General features: G+C 43.1%; 1 protein-coding gene across 2 annotated transcripts; it reads left to right on the forward strand.

Annotated features, from left to right (window-relative positions):
• The first annotated feature begins 1,324 nt into the window (after positions 1–1,324).
• On the forward strand, positions 1,325–26,033 carry pard6b (par-6 partitioning defective 6 homolog beta (C. elegans)). 2 transcript variants are annotated; one of them, XM_080445275.1, is made up of 3 exons: positions 1,325–1,629; positions 5,124–5,346; positions 22,440–26,033. In XM_080445275.1, exons 1-3 carry the CDS (start codon positions 1,579–1,581, stop codon positions 23,366–23,368), a joined length of 1,203 nt encoding a protein of 400 aa, XP_080301401.1. In that variant the 5' UTR covers positions 1,325–1,578; the 3' UTR covers positions 23,369–26,033. The 2 variants fall into 2 exon arrangements, with proteins under 2 accessions (XP_080301401.1, XP_080301400.1); XM_080445274.1 differs by having other exon boundaries at positions 1,326–1,641.
• Positions 26,034–27,307: the final 1,274 nt, after the last annotated feature.

The following is a 27,307-nucleotide window of genomic DNA, read 5'->3' on the forward strand; positions in this document are numbered from 1 at the left end:
GAACCCAGCCCAGGTACAGGTTGCTCCATTTTATTCAAATAAGTGTTCGACATTTCAAATCCAAAACTCACTCACCACGTTTGTTGCTTAGGCCAGTGGTTCTCAAAGTGGGTTCCAGGGACTCTCTGGGTTTCTTTAGGGCGGTCTAAATTGATCCTTTCAAGTCTGTAACTCTGACAGTATACAAAATGGAACCAAATGGACCCTAATGAGTCCATTTGGTTCCATTTCTATATTTGTCAGAGTTGAGGGGAAGATTGGCTTAGGCCTATATCCCGTTTCTATTTTCCTGACTAAATAACACTCCATCGACAGAACAGTGTGGCTACTAGCCAGGAGATGTCGCTATACAACAAGGATAGGCTACTTTAAAATCATGTATGTTACAAGCTTATGGTTATGGTTTAGTGCGTGGTAACGTCCAGATTATATTTGAGTGCAAACTATTTGACCTGATATTTGACTTATTTGTTAAAATTGATTTTAAAATAATTGAAATTAAAGAAAGAAAGAAAGAAAGAAACCGAAAACAAAATGAAACGATATAAGATATATTGTATGTGAGTTTGCCCGATTGGAACAGCAAAACAACATATTTGTAATTTTTTGGTGAGTTTGACAGAACGAATTATATATCTTATGCGTGTGTGTGTGTGTGTGTGTGTGTGTGTGTGTGTGTGTGTGTGTGTGTGTGTGTGTGTGTGTGTGTGTGTGTGTGTGTGTGTGTGTGTGTGTGTGTGTGTGTGTGTGTGTACTACTACATTACTCATATTATATTACTAAGTAAATTTTGCAGATCATTATTCCCATCTGCATCTGCTGCCGCCTGTTTTTACGCTAATGCACTACCATTTGATGGATTTGTCATTGTTTTGGATTGTTAATTGATTTCCAATAATAAATCAACATAATTTTGCATCAAGCTATAGCATATTTTCCCACTCCCATATTAATAAGGTTATACAAAATATATACATATATGTATATGTATATACGTATATGTAATTAATATGTAATTACTATTTTATTATTTTGTTTTTAATGATTTTTTTTTGTGTGAGCTTGCGAGGAGCGGAGGAGGGAGCTCTTATTGTGAAAGGTGGAGTGTGATTGTGAAGTCTGCCTGGTGGCGTCGCTTGTCTGCGTTTCAGAGTGGCTCAGACTAGAGAGAGAGAGAGAGGCAGACAGACTGTACAGTCAGTCTGATAAAGCAAAGGACAGTAGTGGTGGTGGTTAAGCTGCTGGCTATGGTGGCAAGTATGGAAGAGAAGTTTACAACAGAGTAGAGGAGGGCTGGTCGGCAGGCGTTGTCGCAGAGGAGGAGGAGGAGGAGGAGGAGGAGGAGGAGGGGGACAAACTCTCTGGACCGTCCAAGCATCGCCCTGTTGGGACAGACAGACGGAACTGGAATTATCTGGGATAATATCACTACTACAACTAGTGCGACGGATACGAGTGGGAGCTCAGCCCCAGGAGGGCAGTGTGTGTGTGTGTGTGTGTGTGTGTGTGTGTGTGTATGTGTGCGTGTATGTGTGCGTGAGTGAGAGAGTGTGCGAGCTGTGGTCCTGCTAGCGAAACATGAACAAGAACCACAGAGTGCCGAGCAACCGATGTCTCAGTGCCGTGGAGGTGAAGAGCAAGGTGCGCCTGTCTGTCCGCAAATACCTGTCTGTCCGCTTGTACCTGTCTGTCGCTGGGCCAAAAGAGCAGATCTACAAAAGATCTGCTCTTTTTGGCCAAGCGACACCGTATGGCTTTTTTTTTAGCTATTAACATTACCGCTGGTTTGTAGCAGATCTACAAGCTCACACTTTTAAAATGGCAGATCTAGATCTAGATAGGCGATTTTCAAATAGCCAATGCATAATAGGTTTAAAGTGCTCATGTGGCCTATTATCCTGAATATAGTCGCTTCTTCTGGGCTTGTTTTCCTAGACCTGTTTGCTTATTTCTCTCACACCAGAGCCCAGTGTTGCCAGGTTTTGTGAGAGAAATAATCAACCAGGTCTAGGAAAACAAGCCCAAAAGAAGCGACTGGCTAGCTGTGAGCTTGTAGATTGGCTATTTTCAAATAGCTGATGTATATAGGGTTAAAGTGCTCATGAGGCTAGGCTAGCAAGCTGACAGCTGGTCATTTTGAAAAAGACTGACTTTTTGTAACATCTTGACTTGAGTTGTATCATTGTTCGTAATAACTGTGTCTCTGAGCCGTTATTATAACACCTGTCACAAACTGTCCCAGCTTCCAGTGGTGGAAAGTAACTAAGTACATTTACTCAAGTACTGTACTTAAGTACAATTTTTAGGTACTTTTACTTTACTGGAATATTTAAAAATGTCAGTACTTTTACTTCTACTCCACTACATCTCATGTTATTATAAAACATACATTAACCACTTTAGCCCGATTTTCATGCTATTTGAAATTAGCCGATCTACAAGCTCACAATGCCACGCATTGTGAGCTTGTAGATCTGCTATTTTCAAACATTTTATTACTTTTACTTTTGGTACTTTAAGTATATTTTGATGCCAGTACTTTTGTACTTTTACTCATTTTGAACACATGCCCTTTTTTACTTGTAACAGAGTATCTTTATATTGTGGTATTGCTACTCTTACTTAAAGTAAAATATCTGAGTAGGCTACTATCTTCCACCACTGCCAGCTTCGTATAGCTGCTCCACTTTGCGTGTTTTGACTATAGATTTTTATGACTCCACAACGTTGAACTTCAGTCCTATAATCCCTGTCAAGTTTACATGAAGTTATTGGATAGTTTATTTGCCGGGAGTTCCCGGCAAATGCTCACAACTATCCAATAACTTCATGTTTAGTCTTATGATGGTGACACACCGCACCTGTCTCCTCCTTCCTGCCTGCTTGGCCCGATGCTGTAGTACACAGGTGTCCCGTATAGAGAGGCCCATGACGTGTTCATAATAATGGCGTCTTCTTTGGCCCGTGGCCAGTGGTGTAAAGTAACTAAGTACATTTACTCAAGTACTGTACTTAAGTACAATTTTCTTTTTTTACTTTACTGGAGTATTTCCAATTTTCTGTACTTTTACTTCTACTCCACTACATCTCAGAGGCAAATATTGTACTTTTTTTTTTACTCCATTACAACTATTTGAAAACTTTAGTTACTAGTTACTTTGTTGATTTTGATTATTATTACAAAACATACATTAACCACTTCAGCCCTATATACATTTCGGCCATTTGAATAGCCCATAGAGCTTGTAGATCTGCTATTTTTTTTAATTATTTTTTTTATACATTTCATACATTTGAAAACTTGTGAAATGGGACTTTCTGCATAATGAGTAGCCTACTTTCTACTTTTGGTACTTTAAGTAGGCTACATTTTTGATACCAATACTTTTGTACTTTCACTCAAGTAAATTTAGAATTCCGGACTTGATCTTGTAACAGAGTATTTCTACATTGTGGTGTTGATACTTTTACTTAAGTTGAAAATGTAGGCCTTTCCCACCACTGCCCGTGGCTTGATTACACAGACAGACAAACGCACACAAACACGGGACGGTATACGAGCTCCAGGCCTTGCTTTGGAACTCTTTGCAATGCTGCTTTTCAAGGAAAGCAACCTATTTTTCAGAAACCGTTATGGCTCAAATATTTACTGATATTAAGCTGCTGGCTATAATTGGTGACATTATTCTTGAAGAACATTCATTACTGAATTGTATTACTTTAACTTTACACCAGGTAATCCAAACCTTTTTGGACTCCCTCACCCAAATTGAACAATGTAGTCTCGAACTGGGACCCTCCCCACAGTGATCCCCCTGGGATCACACATAAGTTAGAATATAGGCCTATCTATAGATATTGGTCGTATTGTCATGTGAGCCCCCCCCCCCCCCCCCTGTTGTTGAAAATAATTTTAATTAATACAGCTTGGCTCCCACTAATGGTTTAGATAACTGCTAGCTTGGCAATGAACAGATCATCCCTTGTCAATGCTGGGCAACAGTATCCACAACACTGTGTCTCTACGCCAAAATAACATTACTATTGAGCCTGCAGTGACCTGTCCCATCAGAGCTGGAGTATGTGCGCAGTGATTGATCCAGCAGTTGTCAGACCCCATACAAACCTCCTCATCTGTTATTAATATTTATAAGCCATTAACGTGCAACTGTGTGTGTGTGTGTGTGTGTGTGTGTGTGTGTGTGTGTGTGAGTGTGAGTGTGAGTGTGAGTGTGAGTGTGAGTGTGTGTGTGTGTGTGTGTGTGTTTGTGTGTGGACACACACAACATACACATGACATGCCTACCCTTTGCATGCTAAACAGATCAGACTGTAGGGCTGGGCAATATGGATGTTATATATATGTCTTGTATGAGACTAGATATTGTACATCGTGATTATGGCTGAAGTGTTGTCTTACTGCTTTTAATTCAAAAATAGCCACTCTACAAGCTCACAATGTGCGACATCACAACGCGCTGTGAGCTTGTAGTTTGGCAATTTTTTCTATTTTTGAAAATGTTTTTAAAAAATGTAAAAGAAAATGTATATTATCCTCATAATACGATATTATCATCACATTATTGATATCGAGGTATTAGGTCAAAACATATGGTGATATTTTATTTTGTCGATATCGCCCACCCCTACCTACATTTCACTCTATATACACTCACACATACTATACATAATTAGTACAACCAGGCTACATTTATAATTAATCATATACAGTACACTGTGTCAACAACTCCACATGGATGATAGCCTCATCCTTGCTGTAGTTTTGAAATAATTTACGTAGGCTATCACACATCACACCACAATCTGTGAGATCTTGCCCATTGCAAGTTTAGCAAGACTATTGCATCTTACTACGAGTATTTCTGCATCTTGTGTTTGTATGCATGTATCATGCCCGTCAGCTTAAACATTCTTTGATTTTTGTTTGTATACACTTGAGAGTACTTCTCTGTTGTGTTTGTATATATGTGTGTGTTAATCTGTGAGTGTGTGTATATATTTTGTACATCTGTGCGTCTGTGTGTGTGTGTGTGTGAGTGCAAGTGTGTACCATTAGTTGTCAGTTGTACTCGTGTTCCTAAGTCTTGTTTTATCGCAAACAGTTTGGGGCGGAGTTCCGTCGATTCTCCCTGGACCGGTCGAAGCCCGGACGCTTTGATGAGTTCTACGGACTCCTGCAGCACGTGCACCGCATCCCCAATGTGGAGCTGCTGGTGGGCTACGCGGACGTGCACGGGGACCTGCTTCCCATCAACAATGATGACAACTACCACAAGGCCATCTCTGTGGCCAGCCCGCTGCTTAGGCTGTTCCTGCAGAGAAAAGGTAGGGAGGGAACAAGAATTTTGGTTGGGTAGCCTATACTTTCTGTTTAGTTTATTATCACAAGGTGTCCAGTTTTCACTAAGCAGTTGTTTTGTCCACACAAGTTTTTATTGTAAACAAGCAGGTCTCCAAACACCCTATTTTCAATGTTCCTCTCTAGGCTGCTTTTGACCTGACTCAGTGTTGTATTGTATGGTACTGTACTGTAGGTTCATCAGAGGGGGGATAGCTAGGTTATAAAGGAACAAAAATAGTTAAAACTGAGGTTTTACAAACATCCAAAACATTCAATAGAACTGACGTACAAAACTGAATTTGCACGACGACAGAAAGAGGGAATGTCAGTTTATCACCCTACCACTCCCAAAATGTGTTAGAATTAAAAAAAAAAATGTAACACCATCTTTTTCCTGATAGGATAGGATATTTTTAGGAGAAACAAAGGCATTTATTTGTTTGATTGCGTAGCTTCCACAGTGTTCTATTCTCTCTGATCATCATTTATTAGTGCTCAGGAGGGGGTTGTGGTTCTATTAGGAGTCACCTTTTGGACAACAAGCGTGGCAGAGTGGTCACATGGGGAACTTTGTGTTTTTTTCAAAATTTTTATCCCGCGTTTTTTGTAACCCATTTATTTCACCCGGTGCCAATTTCCTAAGTGATCCTGGGCGCTACACCAGCCCTACACCAGCGCTACACCAGTCCCCAACTGGGGAACTTTGTGTTTACTGTGTGGGTGACATTCAGTTTTAGAAATGAAAGGAGAGCTGTCATAACTTAACATGGTGTGTACACAATCTTGTTACCACTGTCTCCAGTCCTCGCTTTCTCATTTTCAGGATGTTACCCAGTTGCTGATTGTGATTTCTTTTTTTGATTGTTCGCATTTAGGGAAGTGCATCAATCGCTGTAGTTTTCCCCTCCCAACTATTGTCCTTTTTAGTTTTTATGTGACAGGCCGCTAATTTTTCTTTCCATTTCAAGACAGTTGGACAATCAGTGTGGATCCTTTTACCCCAAATCATTTTGTGCTAATGACGCACCGAGTCCAACCTGTTGAAAGGCGGGAACGCCACTGGGTCTGCTGTGGTCTGTTGTGTTTAAGCTCATCTAGCTGTGCCATATGACCCTATAGAAGCTAAGCCACTTTGTCAGGAGGAGATTAGTGGGGTCACTCTGTAGCGCCGCGTGGGACTGTGTTTCAATTACACGCTCCAGACACTAGCCCCATGCTGGGGCTCACTGCCGCTCACCACACACATACACAAATACACGCACGATGCAGGCATCTTGCACGCTAAGGCAGACAATGACGTACACAAAACCAAAACACACATCACCATGCGTACACTGAAAACACACACACACACACACACACACACACACACACACACACACACACACACACACACACACACACACACACACACACACACACACACACACACACACACACACACACACACACACACACACACACAGTGGTGGAAAAAGTACTAAAATGTTTTACTTAAGTAAAAGTATCAATACTGCAACATAGAAATACTTTGTTACGAGTAAAAAGTCTAGAATTCCAAATTTACTTGAGTAAAAGTACAAAAGTATTGGCATCAAAATGTACTTAAAGTACCAAAAGTAAAAGTACTAAAATGTTTGAAAATAGCAGATCTACAAGTTCACAACGCGTCGCGATGCGACGCGTTGTGAGCTTGTAGATCGGCTATTTTCAAATAGCCTTGGTATAAAATAGGGTTAAAGTGGTTAATATGTGTTTCATAATATCATAATTTATATCTGAAAAGTAACTAGTAACTAAAGTTTTCAAATAATTGTAGTGGAGTAAAAGTACAATATTTGCCTCTGAGATGTAGTGGAGTAGAAGTAAAAGTATTGGAAATTGGAAATACTGAAGTAAAGTACAAATACCGCAAAATGTTACTTAAGTACAGTACTTAAGTAAATGTACTTAGTTACTTTCCACCACTGCACACACACACACACACACACACACACACACACACACACACACACACACACGCACACACACACACACACACGTCACACACAGACCCCTGCAGACCCCCTTGCGCCCAGCCCCTAATTGCCCTCTCTGTCTCCCCCAACCCCCTTTACCAAACTGCTAAGCGGGCCAGTTGGTCCCAGCTTAAATCAGCCTGCAGTAAATGGATGCAGCAAATTTGCAGCGTATGGACCATGTATTATCTATCTGCAGTCAGTCTATCTATATATCAACAGCAGAGTTAATAGCTCCACATTTCTACTGCAGGGACAAATTGGGTTTGCCAGGCCAGGGGCCAACTCCAAAATGCTTTTAACAACAGGATGGAAGAGCGTGGTTTGTTTATTTGGAAAGTGTCTTGCTGCTGACACATCGTCTCTCTGTCTCTCGGCAATGCGATGCCAAAGGAATGATGGGGATGTTGTTTCGGAAAATAATGAGAGAGCCAGTGGCTGTCTCAATTGTGTCTGTGGTGAAAATTAGGCTGATGACTGTAACACCAGGCTAGCCCCTCCTCTTTTAACCCTAATATGTCCATACTGTATTTACAGCCGCAAGGCACCAGGATATTGATTGATTTAATACTTTATTAACAAGATTGTTAACAGCACAGGTAGTACAGTCAAAGGTTACGCTAAAAGGATAACACAAAAAGCCCCAGGCTTGTTTCCGTTGTGGTCCATTGTACTCAATTCATCAGTATTACATACAATACAATACTTATCGGTAGATAACTCAGTAGCATCAAAAGGTATTTTTATAGAGAGGGATGGGGGCGGGGGGCAGAGGATGCTACTACCAAGGTGTATAATTGCGGAGGTGGTTCAACTGTCATTCACCACTAAGTGGCTGGGTTTGATTCCTTGCTCAACTTAGACGTTGAGGTGAGGGAGAGTGAGTGGGTAACAAGCTAAATCAAGGTTAATCTATATAAACATTACGTCCAATGGACACAATATAAAAAACGATATCATCACATCTTTCCTCTGTTAAGTTTTTTTTCTTCCCATTGTCCAGTAGTTAATAAATGTTAACATTAGGCGGTGTGATTGGCTGAGTGTCTTAACGTTTAGTGTGATGCGAGCGGTACATCGTTGCATAAGAGCGGAGCAGGGCTCGAGACGGGCCAGGGTGTTTTGTGCCTTTCTTACTTGGCCTGTGTGGATGGAATGCTGCAGTGAAATCTCATGATCATCCCAGGCGGAATGTGTTTACAGTTCATAAAGGCCATGCTTAAGATTAGCAGTCATCGTAGCTAACGTACCACGTAATGATCGTTTCAAGTAATAATCATATTTTGCATGTCTGAACAGTGCCCTTCTTCGCGTAGGCTATATATCACAAGGTTATTTTGTTACTTGATGGCATTTCTATGTGTGGAAGGTTGAATATAGCCCAAGTATTCTGCTCTGTGTGTGTTTTGTTTCATTCAGTGTTTTATTCAACAGCGTGCAGACTGCAGAGGCATGAATGGACGGTAGGCCATGAGTGTCACGTCTGTCGTTGAATTGTCGTGGTCTGTTTCTTGAATAATGCCCGCATTGTCAACGTTTACGCTTCAACGCTACATCACTGGCCAGCTAATAATGTCGTATTGTTCAATGCTGACGGTGTGTGAGTGTGTATCTGAGTGTGGGCTGACGGGGTTCTCTGTGGGTTTGTCTGTATGGTTTTGTATGTTATGTCATAGTTTCAGACATAGTCGCACACAGTTGTATTTTCCAGGGGGGAAAAATCCTCATCTCTGTGTCTCTCTCGCTCTTGAACAATGTGTTGGATGACTGTTGAGAGCCGTCAGTGAGGTGGCTCCTGTTTACTTGTTGCCATGGCAGCATTGAAGAGGCCTGTTCATAGGTGGATTAACAGCTCTGGAGGTTCTTTTGGGGGCTGATGGGAGCCGCAAAGCATGCTGGGAAGATTACCACGACCACTCAGGCTCAAGCGGGAGACAAATGCATGAATTCAGCTACCGCTACCGGTTTAGCCATTTGTACTTATTCTGACCCAGCTGTAGTGTTCTGGCTGGTCCATTGTCGTAATGGTGACGTATCCACTCTCAGCCAGCCCAAACGAAAGCATTATATATTATGCTGATCAAAGATCAAACATGTCCTACACAGGTGAAGTGAAGAAGGCTGTTTCCTGGTTCTTCCCACTAAAATGCTCTCATGACACAGAAACTACTCTGTTTGTGTTAATGTTGGGAATAACCTTGGGAATGTTGCTGTCACCCATCCACTACGGAGAAGATACTGTTTATTGAGTGATGTGGGTGATTTTCCTTCAATCAGCAGGCTGGTTCCAGTGTGGAAGTGATGACATTCATTTATATTAGTATTAAATATCAATTATATTCATATCAAATGGAACAAAATGATTTGAGATGATGCTCGTGAAGTACGTAAATATACTACAAATAAACAATGGTTGTCTTTAAAATCGGTCTTTGACATTTTATGGTCATTGGTTATTTTAGGAAAGTGTAAATGAATCGTAATTCTTGGTGCATTGAATATGCTCAGCTCATCACAAGGCTTTTTGTCTTGCATTTCAAAGAAGAAAGGAAAACTATGTAACTCTGTCATGGCCCTTGTGGCAACTTTGTCTCAGGATATTTATGGTGAGTGAGTCACCCCTGAAGGCCTTTGCACTTACGTTCTGACAAAGAAAAGTGCTGTGCGTCAGCAGGTCCCTGTGGTGGAAACTGTTTCAGGTTTTGTCTTTTGGTTTCATACTTCTGACTGACTGGGAAATCGGTGCGCCACTCAGGTGTCTGCAGGTATATTTGATTAGTTGAGGCCTTGACGGCATGCTTGTGAGTGGAGTATTTCATGGGTATGCGACGTACGTGTGGACGTGACATCATGTTTGTCTATGTCAGTCAACCAGTACATTCCATATCATTGCTATCAGGCAGAAACCTTGTATCTCCATAATAAATGTTGCTAACACTTTCTATGAAGGTCGCCTCTATAATGCTTTATAAGCTCATTTATAATGCATTATAATGCCCTTATAAGGCATTATAACTAAATGTTTTATTCATATGTTTTTTTCATAAATTAATAACCCTATTTATATTGATATTTTGTTGTATGACAGTGTCACGCAAAAGTACCAAAAATAGCAGATCTACAAGCTCAGCTTGCTATTTAGACTATTTTGGTAAAAACTATTTAACATTTGCCTATAATGACATGCCCAAAATAGGGACACCAGGTTAAAAGTGTTTAGGTCGCTCTGTGGGTTTTATTAATATTTAACGAATTAAAAGTATTAACAAGAGCCTAAAGACTAAATAACTACATTGGATCCCGTGGAACACAGGTTCTATTTTTCATTCCCTGAAAAGTTCCGGTTTTAGACATACAAGTTTACACAAGGTTTCCACACGACAGCAACGATAATATATGTACAGTCTATATACACTTAAATGCACCCTGTTCCCAGGATTCCATCCAGTGGCACCTGTAGCACGGAATCTCTCTCTCTCTGGGTGTGAATGTGTATTCAGCACCCTCAGCTCACACAGTTTCAACCTGAGTAGCTCATAAATCTTCGGGAGGGAGGAAGAGAAAGGTAGAGATGGGGAAATAATGTGCGTGCGTGCGTGTGTGTGTGTGTGTGTGTGTGTGTGTGCGTGTGTGTGTGTGTGTGTGCGCGCGTGTGTGTCTCTCTCCCAACCGGGACTGCCTGAGTAATTAGTAACCACTGCATGAGTCATCCAGCCAGAGAATAGAGATAGTATAGTACAGGAAAGTTCATAGAGCAAGCAACAGAGCATGAAAATAAGCACTGGGTCTTTGGAATGGATAGATACTGTATAATATAGTATTAGTCAGAGATAGCGAGATACAAAAGGAGAGAAACATTTACAGTCGTACTACTTATGTTTTCATTCAAATGTCAAGTGAACTGCCAAATGTCACATTATTAGTATTTTGGTGTATTTTGGTGTATGACACACGTTGTTATTCATGTACTTCCATCAGTATTTAATGCATTAATTAAAAACCAAGCTTGTTTCTACCTCAAGCGATTGTGAAATCATTTGTATTGAGATGCTTTTTGGAGGGAGACGGAGAGAAGTACCTGATTCGGGCCACAGCATTGTGCATAACACTCGCACAGGCAGACAAGGAATATGAAAGAGAGCCAGAAAAGAAAATTGAGAGAATAAATCAAAGTGAGAATGTCAGACATGACACTAGGATGAAGTAGGGCTCTGTTGGAGAGAGAGAGACGATGAAAGCAGAGATGACAGTGGAGGAGAGATGGCATACAAGGTGGGAAGAGTTCAGATAAAAGACCCCGGAGTGATATTTTTCCCATGGAGGCCCTCAGGCCCATTTTCTCGCTTAGTTGAGACAGTTAGCATAAAAAGAATTCTGCCTCTGTTTTTGATTAATTAGTATCAGTATCAGATTGTTTTTCTATTTCAATTCATTTACATGAACCTTTAAAGCCGTACAACTCTAGTAATCTGCCCCAGTTACTGTACGAATGGTAAGATGGAGTGGAGGGATGGGGATTTGGGGGGGGGGGGGGGGGCACTCCTTGGGCCTAATAACATAGAGATGGAAGGATGAAAGAGGGAGGACAGAGAGAACGGGTAGCATTAAGGAAGGGAGAATGTACCAGGCATTGTTTAGACAAGACGTATAATGAGAGAGAGAGGAGGAGAATGGAGAAGAGGGGAGTAGTGTATGAGTGCGATAGGAATGCAGAGAGAGAGAGAGGGGGAGAGGAGCATTGCGGGATGGGGGGGATAGTATTAGTTAAGGAGGAATGCAGAGTGAGTGAGGCCCTAGCTGAGAGAGAGAGAGATGGAGGGGGCTGGCTGGGTGGAATGTAGCCAGGCTCTGATCACCTCTGCTGGCTAGATTAGACAGGACAGCGGGCCTGACCGGCGCTGCCCACTAGAGAGGCTGGTCTGCATTAATGGGAATGAGAGTGTGTGTGTGTGTGGGGGGGGGGGGGGCACAGACAGGATGAGTGAATGAGAGATAACAGGATATGGTGAAAATAGGCGGAAAGTGGAAGGGAAAGAGAGAAATCGATAGAGATCTAGAAAACAGATGGGGGTGGCAGATATTTAGGAAAATGCAGAGCATGAGGGGATGAGTGCGAGTCGGAGGTGGACCAGTGGAACCCAGCCCTGCAGAACCCCAGAGGACTCGGCTGGACTGGAGGAACCAGACATCCATTATACTATAGAATCTGTCCAAAAGCAGAGGGGCCTGCGGTCGGCCGAGAGTGATGAGAGGCAAAGGAAGGGACAGAGGTACTGTAGGTACAGTAGGTAGGCTGAAAATGAAACAATAAACTCAAGGGTGTGAGTCCGCGTGAGAAACAGACAGAGAGATGGTTCTGTGGACTGGGTTGATGGAGAGGAGCTGGTTGCCAAGCTAGAGAAAGTGTGATGGTTTCACTTCAGGCATTCTGTAGCGTTTCCAGTCCACAGTCCAAATTTCGTTGAATTCAAAGTGTCATCCTCACACCCAATATCACCGAAACATAACTTGTGCAGTTTCAGCAGGGATGGGAACATTTTACCTTCATTTAATGTAAACATAATTTCTGTTCTCATCACGATACAATGAGCCAGCAGTAATAAGCCTATTGCCCATTGTGGAACCAACACATATTTATGGGAATGACATTTTATTAGAAGGAAGCACTTCAGTTTTATTGGCTGTTATTCTGGTGAAAGGGCATGATTATATTGCTTCATTTACGCTCGGTAGAAAAAAAAATCTTGCTGTGTATAAAATTAGATATACTGTATCTTTTTCTTACCTCAGGGTTTGGCATCACAGTAAAAATTGATATAAGGCTGATAACTGATAGTCATTTCTGTATGTCTCTGACTCTGAGCATTCCTTTCCACAGTAAACACTAGCTAGCAACACACTGTAGCCAGCGGGTTCTCACACACACACACACACACACACACACACACACACACACACACACACACACACACACACACACACACACACACACACACACACACACACACACACACACACACACACACACACACACACACGCACGGTATACAAACACACACGGTATAAAAACACACACACTGACTGTAGACACACTGCCCATGTGACGGATGTGGTTGTTTGTACTTGGGTTAAATTCTCTGTCACTTTCTCCTCTCTACTGTTGATGTAATCTTTGTGAATTTACCATACTGGTGGTATTGTATGCTTAGCACATTGACTTCATTGACTTGACATACTGCTGTCAATTATCCAAAGCATTGTTCCTTAGTGTTTTTGTTTGTTTGTTTGTTTGTTTTACTTTGGAATAATATGTATTTCTAGTTTTTAGACAATGGGCTAAACATGCTATTCCGCCAGTATGGTACTTTAAAGTTCTCCAGCATTGGTATTCTGTTGTGGTCACTCACATGAAAGTGTGAGTGTTCCGATTAAGTATTGAGTTTCAAGTAAAGTAAGGAATTTGTGTCTTTGGCGCTGAATCATATTTTGTTTTATTGTGGAGCAATCACCCAAATGTCCTGTTTAGCGAGGATGCCTAGAAAGCTGGCGTGGTCAGTCACAAATCGAACCACTGCCATATCCAAGCCCTTAGTCTGTACTCTGGCCCGACAGTCACCTGCTCCAACCCCCCTACCCAGCCTCTGTCCCAGACACATTCCACAGCCCCCCACCCCACCCCACCATCACCATCCTAGTCCCAAAGCCTCCCACTCAACCTCAGCTGTGTGTCACAGCCGAAAGCCAGCTCTGTATCGACTACTACTGCTCCAGTGCCAGGGTCACATTCCCTATGCTCCTCCAGACAAAGCAGACCAGTGCCTGTGCCCACAGAGGCCTAATGCCCAGTCCCCATACACAGCCTCAGACACATGTCTCAGCCCCACACCAGCACTAGACCCCCCACTCCTATTCACACTCCCAATCCCAGGCACAATGCCCAAGCCCAGACATGCCTTGTGAGTCCCAGATTCTGGAGCTATAGCCTAGATCCAATGCACTGGTCCTCAGAGGACCAGCTACCAGCCTGTCCTATCAGTAGCCTGTTAGAATCCCTATTTACTGCAGCAAGACCGGAGCGAGAGAACACAGGCAGACAGAACAAATGACCCAGCCAAACCCGCAAATGAGAAAAAGAGAGCGAGGAGAGACTGCAGAAATAGGGACAGACATTAAGACAGACAGACGAGGAGAAGAGAGAGGGAGAGAAAGAATCTAAGAAGGAGAGAGAGATTGAATGAAGGGCACAGGGAAGGAACACGGGAGGGAGTGAGAGATGGAAGGAATGGAGTGTCTGTGTCAGCAGAAAAGCAATTGATGAAACTGCTTTACTGTACAGTCAGTGTGCTGCAGTGACGAAGGATGAGAGGATGAAGTCTCAGCCCTTTTCTAGTTTACACACACGCACACGCACACACGCCCACACACAAACACACAAGCACAAACACACCTACACTGACATGCAGAACTGACAAATTCAGTACAGTAAGTGTCGCAAGGGCCACAATTACAGCTTTCTCTACAGCAGCGATTTGTAGCACGTGTCTGATGAATGATGATCACAACGAGAGTCATGAAGCAGGGCAGATGAGGGTAATTGAGATTTCTTGAGCGAGAAGTCTTTGAATTATGCATTTGTCAATTTGTCAACTTGTCGGATCTATTTTAAAGGCAAAAGTCTTTATTCTTTATTCATTTAACTGAGGCTGAAAGAATGGACCCTCACTCTCAGAGTTAAAACCACTTTCAACCTGGCGTCACACAAAATTGCAGTTCCAAGAGCTCACCACACGTCACAGTATGAGGCGTTGTGAGCTTGTAGATCGGCTAAAAAAAAACGTAGACACTTTTTGACAACAAGGCTGGTTAAATCCACAGATATGATTGTGTACCTGCTTTAAGGCCAATGTGGTATCCTACCTCTTTAGTACATTGTATTCAGTTCCCTCCCTACCACGTCACCCCCCCCTTCCCCATTGCCTCTATCTTGGCTGCCTCACCTCCTTTTCCCTCTCTTATCAGCAGCATTAATGTACTTTTTATCTGAGCCAAACCAGGGAGGTATGCCGGCTGCACCCAGAATAGTAACCCTGTGAGAATTTGCTACTTTGGAAAGTACCTTCTTTACAGACCCCCCCCTTTGCCTCCCTTACCCCCTATCAGGATCCTCACACATCTCTCTTCTTTCCCTCACTACTCTATTTTCCTGCTCTCTAATTTTCTCTCTCTCCTTTCTCACTTGTGTTCGTCTGTCTTTCCTGTCATTCAGTCTTTCACGCTCATTCTTTCTTGTTCTCCTTTCATCTCATCTGCTTCTCTCTCTCTCTCTCACATCTATCTCTCTCCTGTGTTTCTCTGTCTCTCACTTGAGTTGTGTCCAGCTCTGTTTCCCTCCACTCCTCTGAGTCATTGTCTTTCACGGTCTCTCTCTCATACCGATCCTGGTCTTTCTCATTCACACGCGTGAGACCGCCCCTCGCCGCCGCTATCGTTCCGTGTCTGGAACAAGATGGCACTGACCGTGCCGTGTGTATCCGGGCCTGTCGTCAACAAAACCTGACTAGTTCCAGAGCGCTCTGTACGCCATGACCTCCACCTTCGAACTTTAGTTTTCCTTTGATGCTTCTAACGCGGTTCTCAACTGGGGTCCTGCTGGGGGACCCATAGAGCTACTAGTTCTTGTACTGTATTCCCGTTCTCCTAAGCCAGGACTGATTCAGACCTGAGGTGAAAGCAGGTATTTAACTTGTAGACTAGAAAAATAATAACTGTTCAGGTACCCCTGAACTGGATCTGAGAAGCATTCATTCGTTGTGCTGAATATCTTTGTGTTTTATTATGAGGTCTGCAGATATAGTTCTTGTGCACTGTACTTACTGTACTAAAAAGCAACTCTATTGCTAATTTAATTATTTTCTCTCACTCATATATAAAAGAGAGACAGGAAGCCAAGAATAAAGAGAGGAGAGACATGTGAGACAAGATGGGAGTTGGATTCAAACTCAGTTCCTCACACTCATGATGAGCATATTGTCTCTGCACTAACCGGCTGAGCCACCAGGCACCCCAATTGAATTACTTTAAAAAAAATCTCGATTAAGTTGAGCCCCACTGAATCCTGAATGTGACTTTGAAGGCTTCAATGTGACATTTGATCTCCCAAACACAAACTCGGTAGGTGCGGTCATAGGAGTAGCAGCTCCAGCAGTATTGGTGGTGGTGCTTAAAGTTGACAAAGCTCCAGCTCATATCCGTGTGTACTACTGGGTCACATGACCAGGGTGTCAGGTTTTTGCTGACGCAGTGCCAGGACAGGCAGCAGGAAGTAGTCTGTTGTCAGTGTCATCGCCCGTCACCAGGGATAATTGTCACCTCGTCCAGGATACACACTCCACTCCTCTCTTTCCGTTAATGAATGACCCACACAATGTGAGGTGCACTATAGTACTGCATAACCATGTCATGTCAAACTCCAATTTAGACATATCACTCAATGTGTTTCACAGGAAATATGTAAAAAATATATATGGTACACACAAATTATAATAATGCAAATGATATATGGCAAGATGGTCTTGATGGATCCAAGACAGATCGACTTAAATTGATGTGGTTATTTTATTTAACTAGCACTTTGCACTGACTGAGCAAATCACCTTGTATTTTTAGGTTGGGAGGAATATTCAGTGAGTAAAACATGCACAAAGTATAAATAATATCAAACAGTACTTCATAGGTAAAAAAAACTCCACATTTGAGAATAATTGGCAGGTAAAGAGGAAGTAGAAAGTAAAAAAGAATTCAAAGATCTACAAGATCATCAAAAGATAATCCTTGCTTTAACAGCTTCCAGTCTGTGTACCACTTCCTCACCAGTCCTTTAACCACTTAAAACGTGGCATCCCTATTTTGATCATGTTCAAAATCTTTCAGCTTTGTTTTTTTTATTTTTACCGAATTTGTCAATTTGTTAATTACAAAAAATAGCCGATCTACACACTCACAATGCGTCACTTCACGACACGTTCTGAGGTTGTAGATCAGCTACTTTTGGATATGGTCAAGTGGTTAAGGTTGGCTTGTTAAAGGCCCCATGGAAAAATCAAGTCAATAATTGAGTACTTTCAAATGACAGGAAGAAGCACTGAGATGGAAATGTGTGACATTACTACCTAACCGTTGGTTGATACAAGTGATTCCCCCTCCTTGGGCAGAGTTGTATGGCAGCGGAATGTGGAGGAGAGAGGAGAGCCCCTCCTTTGTGTGTGTGTGGAGTGCATCAGTGGCTCACACGGTGTGTTTGCATACATGCACATGTGTGTGCAGTAGGGGTACACGACAATACACGATATTGGGCTCACGATATCGATACGATATGATATATGGCACTTTTTTGCCATAGCTTATGAACAAGGGCGCCGATACTGTGGGCGCCTCGGGGCTAAAGCACCCAGGAGAAATGACGAGCACCCATCACAAACTCATCACAAAAAAAGAAAAAGAAAAAACCTCCGACATCTGCACTTCATGGAGTAAATGTTTTGTACCAAATTAACCAAACCCGGAAAAAAAACGCACATGCACACGTGTGCGTTGCCCACCCAATAGCGCGGACATAAATCGGCGCCCCTGCTTATGAAAATACATCGGGGGGAAAAAGCAAATGCAAACAAATACATCTGTTTTTGCATTATTATTATTGCAAAAAAAACTAAAACTAAAACGCCAAAACGATACATATCGTCACGAAAACGTATCGCGATATATCGCTGGACGATATATCGGCACACACGCTAGTGTGCAGAGAAGGCAGCGTGAGTGGACTGCCACAGTGTGTGTGCGTCTTCACGTGGGAAGATGTGTGCTTAGTTGTCATTTTCCCCTCTGTTGCTCCACTTTCCCCCTCTCTGCCCTCGGCCTGTGTTTACAGTCTCTCATCACTGCATTTCCCAGTCTCTCCTCACTGACTCCTTTCAAACTGTGGGAAGTGAAGATATCCACTTCATAGTTCAAATACCGTATGACCACAGGCGTTTCTATTGCACATTTGTCATTGTGAAACATACATGGCTATTACATACTTTGGAGGTAGGCAGTTTAAACCCTTATATAGTTAGTTTTACGCTTATATCTCCCTCTACACCAAATCTCGTCACCAAAAATAGCAGATCTACAAGCTCATGTCACGTTGCAATGTATTGTGAACTTTAGCAATGCTTGGGTTCATGTGGTTAACAATGAAGACATGCAGTGTACCAGTGAAAGATCTGGACTCAGAGATTTAGAATATGGGCTATAGGTTCAGTTCATGGACATGGATTACTAGTTAAAAGAGATCTCGGTTGCAAAGGACTTTGAAGCCAAAGGCTTAATCCGTATCTTTGAAAAATGGCCTATAGAAAACCTTGTTACACAATACTTTAGTAATGAATGTTCATTCAAATCTCAGCACTATACGCTTGCATTCCCTTCATTTCCCACACAGTTCACCTCTGACCATTTCAATGAATCATTAGCCAAACCAGTGCATACATACATGCTCTCCCTGTCTACTGCAGCATTCCTGAGGCCTGCGTCATGTATTTACACAGCAATGAATTAGTAAAGGTAAACCTGGATATCAAACACACAGATACACAGACAGGGGAATAGCGTCAGATCAGGCTACATGAAAGACAGGGTGACTTTGAGGCTGGTATTTGGCTGTTTTTCACTGCTGGATTTTAAATGCAGGCAAGGTCTGACCAGGTGCATTACCTGCAAGGTGAATTACTACTGTTTAGAGTCAAAAGCTACGTCTCCAGAGAAATATAGTTAACAATAAAGTTATTTGAAGCAGACTGTGCTGGAATGATTGGTCATCATTGCAATTATCTGTCCTACAGTAGAGGGAGACAATTTGGAACAGCCTTTTGCTTTGTAATAGGCTGCCATTAACCAAAGATAGATTTGCGGCTAGATGACAAATTTTCACCAGATAATGCTGAAACATTGGCTGAATTGTATGCGTACTTAATGGCTTCATGCCTAATAACAGCGCACTTCTCCAGATGAAGAATCATGCTGACTTTAAAGCAGTTTAAAGCGGTTAATTTCCATCTCAGAATGCCTCTGACCGTGGGTTGTTGGTCATTAACTATAATGGACCATCCCACATCTGCAGTGCCGGCACAATTGCTCCAGCTAGTATTGATTATTACACCAGTGATTTAGCTGACATTCAGTGGTGTTGCTTAAGACTGCTAGAATAAAACAGTGGTCAAACAGGTGTGTGTGTGTGTGTGTGTGTGTGTGTGTGTGTGTGTGTGTGTGTGTGTGTGTGTGTGTGTGTGTGTGTGTGTGTGTGTGTGTGTGTGTGTGTGTGTGTGTGTGTGTGTGTGTGTGTGTATGATGCATCCTCAAGACCAAATGTTTCTCAGAAGAAGGGCTGCGGAATAAAGGAATGTGTGTATGTACACGCATGTACGCACTGGCTAGCCTGTAGGCCTGTCTAATTAATTAAACATAGAGCCTTACTTCTCAACTCTAATGAGTTATAATGCGATTGGTTTTCAGGGTATCAGGTTCCTCTGCTGTGTTCTTCGTTAGAACACAGGCAGCATCACTAGCCAAAGATTCAACTTAATTGAGAGATGCATGTGTGTGTGTGCGTGTGGGTGTGTGTGTGTGTGTGTGTGTGTGTGTGTGTGTGTGTGTGTGTGTGTGTGTGTGTGTGTGTGTGTGTGTGTGTGTGTGTGTGTGTGTGTGTGTGTGTGTGTGTGTGTGTGTGTGTGTGTGTTTACCTTAGAATTTGTGTGTATACCCATGTACATGGGTGAATGGTGTGAATGTTTCAACACAATATATGGAGTATGCAACCCTTGTGAGTGTCTTGTGGTTGGTTAGTCCTATGCATTATGCAGAAAAGTGTCTGTGTTTGTGCATAGCCCTGTGTGTACATACAGTACTGTTTGCTGCTGGCTGGAACACTGTGTCTTTGCAGTATCTGCGAGTGGCCCCGAGGGCCCTCGCTTTTCTCTCATGCTAACTATACGTCTATTGTTAGGTCAGCTCTTTCATATCCTGGCGATGGAGGGATGGGTTAAATGAAAAGAGGTCAAGGGAGTGTGAAATAAGATGTGGAAGGGTCTCCCTCCTGTATGGATGACTGCAACTTAAGAACATGCCTTGTGCATGCAAGTCCTTTGTGTATTTTTTAGTAATGTTCATTCAAATCCTATAACTGTGTTTAGAGGCGGCCTTCACATAATAGAAACAATATCAGAGGTGGTTTGACTGAAATGTTTTAAGTAAAAAAACCTATAACACATCTTCAGCAGAAGTCTAGGTTCTGGATAAAGTAACTAGAGTGAAGACCCATCAGAACGCTGTGTTCCCAAGGTGGAGGAGTGCATAGTACAGAGTTTAATCCTTATAGGCTGCTGTTCCTGTGTTTTTTACCTTACGGTCGAAGCATGCAGTTAGCCTATGGGCCACGGCTGGACAAACGCGTATGCACTGAACTCGCATCCCATGGGAACTGAAATGTGAGAACCTCGCTCTTTTCACTGGGACAATCGATCCTTTGTTTTGGATTTAGTTGGAGCGTAGCAGTTGGGAGGGTGGGTGGAGGTGGTGGTGTGTGTGTGTGTGTGTGTGTGTGTGTGTGTGTGTGTGTGTGTGTGTGTGTGTGTGTGTGTGTGTGTGTGTGGGGGGGGGGGGGGGGGGGGGGGTGCCTACCTACCTGTCAGAACCTGAGAACTGGAATCCTCATTCTCCACCTGAGTGGATGTTTTCCCAGATTGCACAAGCATGCACGTGTCTGTCCGTTCACACACACACACACACACACACACACACACACACACACACACACACACACACACACACACACACACACACACACACACACACACACACACACACACACACACACACACACACACACACACACACACACACACACACACACACACACACACACACACACGAAGACAGATGAAGTGAATGAAAGAATCTAATAAAAGAAATGAGTGACCTGGGGAATTAAGAGGAGAGTGACAGTCATGACAGCGTTAATGTTTACACATTGGCACATGCCAGTTACCCATTAAGAGTGCCAAGGTCCAATACTGTCCCTCTTTGAGCTAGCTGGCCAACCTTTGATCTTCAGCTGAAATTAGAGCAATTTAAAGTCTATTGCATGTCTGCTTTTGCATGGACACTGCAGCAAGCATTTCAAAAACTTGTAAAGGGTTCCTATGGAAGACCTAAGCTAGTGTCTGGTGGGTCTCTGTACAACAAGAGTAGTGTAATTTTCAACTATAAAAACTAAGCGAACCGTGCTGTGCTGTGTAACGTATTTCCCAGGTTCTGGATTTGTTTCCATACACTACAGTTCGGTTTCAGATAAGGTTCTCCAAACCTAATTTGGGCCCTGCCCAGGAGCTAGTAGTACTAACCCTGACTTCTGGGAATCCAGAACTCGTGTTTCTGGAACTGGGGCTGACAACGTATGAGAGCCTTCTGGGTTCATTAGTCCATTCAATCTATCATAGCAGCCACATACTTATCAACTTCATAACAAGAGGAATGGTGCTCACCAGATGGACTGGTTAGACTGCAGGGAGCAGATGTACTGTCGGTTAATTTATGGGATGAGACAATGCGGAAAAAGAAACCATGGATGAAGGAGAAGGGGGTTGTGGAAATAACGTGGGGTCGGGTGTAACGTTTACAATCGTACCGGCTGAGGGGGTTGTGGAAAGCGACGCCTTTGTGTGTTCAGTGTAGACATCCTGTTCAGTGTAGACATCCTGCAGGTAGACCCCAGGCTCAAAGCTGCTGCGAAGCAGAATTTCTTGTCCCAAATTAGTATGTGATGCAACGCAATGTCAGCCTGGATAATGACTTTATGTTTTATTAGCTCAGAATACTACTAATTCGAAATTAATGAGCGTCTACTAATGCATGTCCTCTCCATCTCTCTTCCTTCTCTTTTTTTTTGTTCTCTGTCACTTCCATGGTCCCCATCTCTTCCTCTTCATTTCACTCCATTACTCACTCTTCTTTCCTATCCACAGAGGAGGCGGATTACTCGGCATTCGGTACTGACTCGTTGACCAGGAAGAAGAACCCCGTCCTGGCGGCAGCTGTTTTGCTGCGGCCTGACGCCAACCGCAAAAAGCCGCCAGTCCTAATCAGCCTGCCACGCGACTTCCGCCCTGTGTCATCTATCATCGATGTGGACATCCTACCCGAGACGCACCGGCGCGTGCGCCTCTACAAGCACGGCCAGGAGAAGCCGCTGGGCTTCTACATCCGCGATGGCTCTAGCGTCCGTGTCACGCCGCAGGGCCTGGAGAAGGTCCCCGGCATCTTCATCTCACGCATGGTGCCCGGCGGCCTGGCCGAGGGCACGGGCCTGCTCGCCGTCAACGATGAGGTGCTGGAGGTGAACGGCATCGAGGTGGCGGGGAAGTCCCTGGACCAGGTGACGGACATGATGATCGCCAACAGTCACAACCTCATCGTGACCGTCAAGCCGGCCAACCAACGGAACAACGTGGTCCGGAGTGGGGTGGGGGGAGGAGGAACGGCAGGAGGCGGCGGCGCCACGTCGGGCAGCTCGGGCCGCTCATCGGACAGTGGCGCCAGCTACTACGGCTACGCGTCATCCGCCGTGGCGGCCTCCGCAGCACCGCCCCACATCATCCAGAACTTCCACCCCGAGGAGCTGGAGAGCGACGAGGAAGATGAGGACCTGGTCATTGAGGCGGGCGGGGAGGCGGAGCCCATCCCTCGCGCTGCCCCCGCTAGCTACAGCGTACCATCGCTGCCACGCTACGAGCCACACCTCAACCTGCGCGCCGCGTCTGCCCTCTCAGTCAACGTCAACGGTACCCTGCCGGCCAGCGCTAGCACGGGTAGCCTCGGCGATGCAACGCCCTCGCCGGACAGGGGCCTGGAGAGGAGAAGTTTGGAGGAAGATGGGACTGTCATCACACTGTAGACTGGACACACACACACACACACACACACACACACACACACACACACACACACACACACATACATATTAAACACACCATATACAAATACTGTACCCACACTAGTAACTGGAGAGAGATATACGTTCTTACAAGCTTACAAATACACACATTGAAAACTGGAGAGGCATACACTAAAACCTAAGGACACACCACTACATGAACACATGTATAAACCACACTGGAAACTGGGGAGACATGGACCAGCATGATTACACCCAGGAGCATACAGGCCAGCACACGTCATGCGAACCGTGGCTGTGTGTAAGAAGCACAAACTCATGTTTTCACATCTATATATCTTAACACGGCAACAAAACCCATCCAATTAGTTCAGTATACCGTCATTTTACATTAAATACCCCATCCGCCTACATACCCACAACCCACCTCTCTCCCACGCCAATAACCCTGCATGCGTGCCATATTGTGGCGACACATCCCTCCTATTCGGCGGGGGAAAAACAAATGTCAAAATGCTGGAGGGGAAATGTGTCCAGCTCGCCCCTGAATCCAAAAAACCCAGAAGCACTTGTTTAACTGTTATGCCCCTGATCTTCCTCTAGAAGGCAGCGATGAGATATGGGCCTTTCCAGCTCATTTTCTCAGTTCTGTAAATAGGACGAAAGGAAATAATCCTGTAAACAAAGGCCACATATCCACAGATCTCCATCTCACTCCTTTCCCTACCTGTGGCTCGGTACAGGGTTAAAGGAGACATTATGTGTACGTCTTTTTTGACAATCTTGTGTTTGTATTAGGTAAAAGAAATTGCCTTGTCACCCTGCACCAGGCGATAGCCACTCCCCCACTTTGGTGACAACAACATATGATTGGTGAACCTGGTCGCCATGACTTCCATTGTGTGCATTACCACAGTAACCAATCAAATGCTGAAATCTGCAATAATATTTTTGTTGTTTTTATATTCAGAGGGAAAATAAATCATTTCCGTGTCCTTTCCTTTGGGCTTGGATGGTTTTAACCACTGTTCTTAACTGTGTTTTCTCCTTAATTAGCAATATTGATGATTGATTGTTTTATCATGAAAGATAAATTATTTTAAGCATTCTCTGAATAACTGTTGGGAGCAACTGGACCTTTAAGAGACCCTATACCATTAGGCGGCCTAATGGTAATGGCATAGGCCTAGGCCAATGTCTTATGTTGTTTTTAGTTTTTGGGGTTTTCAGCTGAAAATATTTGATTTTCAATGAGGGGGAAAAATGACTTGGTGGAGAGTCACGTGAAATTTTCCCGTTTGGCCAATTGAATGACATGGGCCATTTTTTTGCTTCAACGGCGAACAGTTAGAAAACACATCGTATGGCTCTGCCTCCCATCGTTCGTTCTTCCTTCCTTCTTTTCCTTGACAAGGGCTACCCCCACCCCCACCCCATGTGTAGAAAGGAGATAGAATATGATTGCAGATGCTTCCTTTACATGACTCCGTAAGTAAGTGTCAGTGCTCCATTTGTCTCTCACTGCCGTCAGCTTTTCTTCTCCATCCTTGAGTTCACTTGGATGTGTCCTGAGATGTTCACACATGAAAAGCGTCCTCTTAGTATTCGGCAAGTTCAGTGAAAGCTACATTAGAATGTAACGCAGCACCGGTATTGAGAATGGATATTAAGTGTTGATATTAAGCCTAGATTGCACATGAAAGGTTGGATATAGACACAAATGTAATGGTACTAGAGGGGGAATAGTTTGAATCTGATTAAATGCACACAAACACACACGCACACGCACACGCACACGCACACGCACACACACACACACACGCACACGCACACGCACACGCACACGCACACGCACACGCACACACACACACACACACACACACACACACACACACACAATGGGTACATACCAAAACTTGGTCTCTGTATTTGATAAAGGCGAGGCATGTCATCTTTATGTATGACTTGGCTCAGGTGCATGTGATACTTCCAACAGGACTGAGTTGTTGAACAAAGTCATGATAAACTTCCTTCTCATGTTTAATGTAAAATAACTTATCAATCATATTATACCTAGTACAGGTATAAGATGTATTTGGGATGATGTGAACATTTATTTTCATGATTTGGCTTTTAGAAATTTCTACTGTGATTTTCTTTCCTGGATTTGTTTTTGTGGGCCTGATCACATCCCTAAAGTAAAGTTCTTTGTAGGTTATCAGTTTAAGTTCTTTTATCAGTTGTAGTTTAAACCTGGGCCCATGAAGTTTAGTGACAAAAATATGGCCACAGCAATTACATTAAAGACTAAAACCAACTGCTGCTAACTGCCTTCCCCCAGTGAGGGCAAATGTGTTGCTTTGTTTCAACTATTGATTTAGCCATTTCACACTAAGAGAACCTATAAATGGAATGGTATTATGACTGGCTGTGGCTCAGTTACTGTACCATGGTCCTGACACACATACTACCATCACAATAATTCCTTTCTGCTTCATTTGAAAGCTATACCCATATAGAAACCTGAGGAGAATCACTGGATATCTCTGCTCATGTGCGGTAGTACTGTGACACACACACACACACACACACACACACACACACACACACACACACACACACACACACACACACACACACACACACACAGCCGCAATTTGTATTTTTGATCAACTGACATCTGCTCAGCGCAAACACTAGGTATCCATGACAAGACAAAAAGAGTACTGCTATGACAAACCCTGTTTGCTATTCTGAATTTGCAACCTCATGAGGTACGTTGTTTTCTGGTACACATGGTATCCAGCGGGACCCCCAGCTTCTCTCTCTCATTCCGAACATAAAACATTAGAATGCATGTACTTTCCGAAAATCAATCTTAATTTATTGTTTCTTTGTTTCTAACTGTACCACAGGACACTGGGATTGTAACCACGACGGCATTATTTATTCTCTAATCAGCATATTTACTTCCTTTGTACACATTTTATGACTTTATTTTTTATAACTGATCTGTTCTGTTTATTCATGATTGTTTTTTTTTGTTATACATAAACACCATGGTAGATCATATTGCCCATTACATGTGTTTTTTTAATAGATCATTTTATTTTGTCTCATTGGGAAGGTCTGGGAGCTAGACGTAACTGGTTTTTCTTTTTCATGCTGTGAATTGTTAGAATTTGGAGAGACACCATTGTGTCTGAGCAGATCCACAGGCTAAAACAGGCTACAAATATTTCTTTGCTTTGACTCTGTTCTTTTTTTTTTATGATTGAGCAATGATTTTTGCTTGCCAGAGAAATCCTAAGGTATAGATTTGTACTGAAGATTGTCAGTATTTTCTTATCGACTATAAATATATATAAATATATGATGTACATTTTTATTGCATTTAATGAAAATGTTTTAAAATGAAAACAAAGGTATGACATAGATACACCTGTATAATTGTTGATTCAATGAGCTGGATAAAATAAACTAATATGTAGCAATCCTTATTGTGTTGGTCTGTGTCGTTGTTGGTTCATGGTAGGTGTGGTGTGGTGTGTTTAACCCATAGAGTTAAAAATGGTTTAACCCAATAATATGGTGTTCAATATGTATTACATGTACTAAGCAGGTATTCAGTCACGGCTCAATATGATTGTGGTATTTTAGTGCCACCTGGTGGACATTTTTGTGAAGGTTTAAATGGAAACGCTTGATTCTTTTCTCAAAAGCGTCTGAACCTAAAGATAGTGGGACTGGGATCAACTGACTGGGAATAGGAGGTGGGAATCTTGTGTCGTCTTAATTCATTCATTAATTCATTTTTTACAGAAAGCTAAAATGCCCGTTATAACACATTTAGAGAGAATAAACATAAACCCAACCTCTTTAAGTGTGTGTGTGTGTGTGTGTGTGTGTGTGTGTGTGTGTGTGTGTGTGTGTGTGTGT

The sequence above is a fragment of the Gymnoscopelus braueri genome (assembly GCF_963280865.1).
Source record: "Gymnoscopelus braueri genome assembly, chromosome: 12".
NCBI classification, from domain to species: domain Eukaryota; kingdom Metazoa; phylum Chordata; class Actinopteri; order Myctophiformes; family Myctophidae; genus Gymnoscopelus; species Gymnoscopelus braueri.

What these genes read in the sequence shown, in the direction of transcription:
- pard6b (XM_080445274.1), top strand. Translation starts at nt 1,579, where the DNA reads ATGAACAAGAACCACAGAGTGCCGAGCAACCGATGTCTCAGTGCCGTG. An exon ending in CCGTGGAGGTGAAGAGCAAG is followed by an intron (nt 1,642 to 5,123) that starts GTGCGCCTGTCT and finishes TATCGCAAACAG; the next exon opens with TTTGGGGCGGAGTTCCGTCG. An exon ending in GCTGTTCCTGCAGAGAAAAG is followed by an intron (nt 5,347 to 22,439) that starts GTAGGGAGGGAA and finishes TCCTATCCACAG; the next exon opens with AGGAGGCGGATTACTCGGCA.